A 1,928-nucleotide genomic window follows, 5' to 3' on the forward strand; every position below is an offset into this window, starting at 1 on the left:
CAGCGTTTGGGGAGGGTACATTGGCACAGCAAACATGGCTAAAATAGCCTATCTTCTTACCACTCTTTTAGTGGCTTTAGTGTCACTTAGCTTCCCTTCAGAATGCAAAGCAAATTACTACTATACATCTCCACCCCCACCAACCCCAGTTTATAAGTATAAGTCTCCGCCACCACCAGTTTATAAGTACAAGTCACCACCACCACCACCTCCCGTCTATAAATCCCCACCACCACCCGTTTATAAGTATAAATCTCCACCACCACCTCCAGTTTACAAGTACAAATCTCCACCACCACCTGTCTACAAGTACAAGTCTCCTCCACCACCACCTCCAGTTTACAAATACAAATCTCCACCACCACCTGTCTATAAGTACAAGTCTCCTCCACCACCACCTCCAGTTTATAAGTACAAATCTCCACCACCACCCGTATATAAGTATAAGTCTCCTCCACCACCACCTCCAGTTTACAAGTACAAATCTCCACCACCACCTGTCTATAAATACAAGTCTCCACCACCACCGGTCTACAAGTACAAGTCTCCACCACCACCAACTCCAGTTTACAAGTACAAATCTAGTACAAGTCTCCACCACCACCAACTCCAGTTTACAAGTACAAATCTCCACCACCACCCGTTTATAAGTACAAGTCTCCACCACCACCCGTCTACAAGTACAAGTCTCCCCCACCACCCGTCTACAAGTACAAGTCTCCACCACCACCCGTCTACAAGTACAAGTCACCACCACCACCCGTCTACAAGTACAAGTCTCCACCACCACCCGTCTACAAGTACAAGTCTCCACCACCTCCAGTCTATAAGTACAAGTCTCCACCACCACCCGTTTACAAATACAAGTCTCCACCACCTCCAGTCTACAAGTACAAATCTCCACCACCACCTGTCTACAAGTACAAGTCTCCACCACCTCCAGTCTACAAGTACAAGTCTCCACCACCTCCAGTCTACAAGTACAAATCTCCACCGCCACCTGTTTACAAGTACAAATCTCCTCCACCACCTCCTCCAGTTTACAAGTACAAGTCACCACCACCACCAGTTTACAAATACAAGTCACCACCACCACCCGTTTACAAATACAAATCACCCCCACCCCCAGTTCACAAGTCTCCAGCCCCTTATTATTACACTTCTCCACCTCCTCCTAGCCACTACTAGTTTCACACTGTCAAACAAGGTAATGTATTTGTCACAATTTTTGCATTATTTTTCTATATATCCTACTAAGCACATTGACTATAATATTTGATTAATGAAAACCATCTTTTTCTTTCATCTAATCCATAGATTATTCAATCCATGCAGGACCAGAGGAATAAGAAGGAACAGCTCCATGGGATCAGAATAAATTGAAGAGTTTTAAAGAAGTAGTAATTAATGCCACAAAGGGACATTTATCTTATTTTGTTTTGTGTTTTGTGCCATTGACTTCACGTAGTTGTATATTTCGTGAAGTTCTTGAAATATTTATATATTGGATGCATGTAATATATATTTATTTACGTACCATAGTCGTACATGTTTATGTGCTTTTGAATTTTTGACTTCTTGAATTGTATAAGTCAGTACTTTGTAATAATAAGATCAATAAGTTCATTGAATAACATTGTTGTGATTTCCTTTTCCAAATTCCAAGAGATACTTCTCATTTTTATTTGCTTTCTGTTTTTGGAGGAATCTAAAAGACTTTTTTGTCGAGCTAGTGCTAGGTCTTTTTTATTAATTTGAGAAATGAGAAACATAAAGAGACAAGAAAACAAAAAAATCCTAGCTGGATTTGCATTAATTAATTAAGAGAAAAGCACTAGATGCATGTTATATATATAAATACTTTATTCCTAGTGGAAAGGTTGTTCCCAATTGTAGGAATAGGATTCTCTTCTCTCCTATTTTAGAGG

General features: G+C 40.5%; 1 protein-coding gene across 1 annotated transcript; it reads left to right on the forward strand.

Annotated features, from left to right (window-relative positions):
- Positions 1-1,659, forward strand: LOC125849854 (extensin-2-like). The gene is made up of 3 exons (XM_049529822.1): positions 1-536; positions 584-1,207; positions 1,336-1,659. The coding sequence occupies exons 1-2, from the start codon at positions 35-37 to the stop codon at positions 1,186-1,188; spliced, it is 1,107 nt and encodes a 368-aa protein (XP_049385779.1). The 5' UTR covers positions 1-34; the 3' UTR covers positions 1,189-1,207; positions 1,336-1,659.
- Positions 1,660-1,928: the final 269 nt, after the last annotated feature.

Source organism: Solanum stenotomum, unplaced genomic scaffold, assembly GCF_019186545.1.
Source record: "Solanum stenotomum isolate F172 unplaced genomic scaffold, ASM1918654v1 scaffold11127, whole genome shotgun sequence".
Lineage (NCBI taxonomy): Eukaryota > Viridiplantae > Streptophyta > Magnoliopsida > Solanales > Solanaceae > Solanum > Solanum stenotomum.

Excerpts from the sequence above, each read along its gene's own strand:
- LOC125849854 (XM_049529822.1), top strand. The coding sequence starts at position 35 with ATGGCTAAAATAGCCTATCTTCTTACCACTCTTTTAGTGGCTTTAGTG. Across the intron at positions 537-583 it reads TCCACCACCACCGGTCTACA|AGTACAAGTCTCCACCACCA; the intron begins AGTACAAGTCTC and ends AAGTACAAATCT.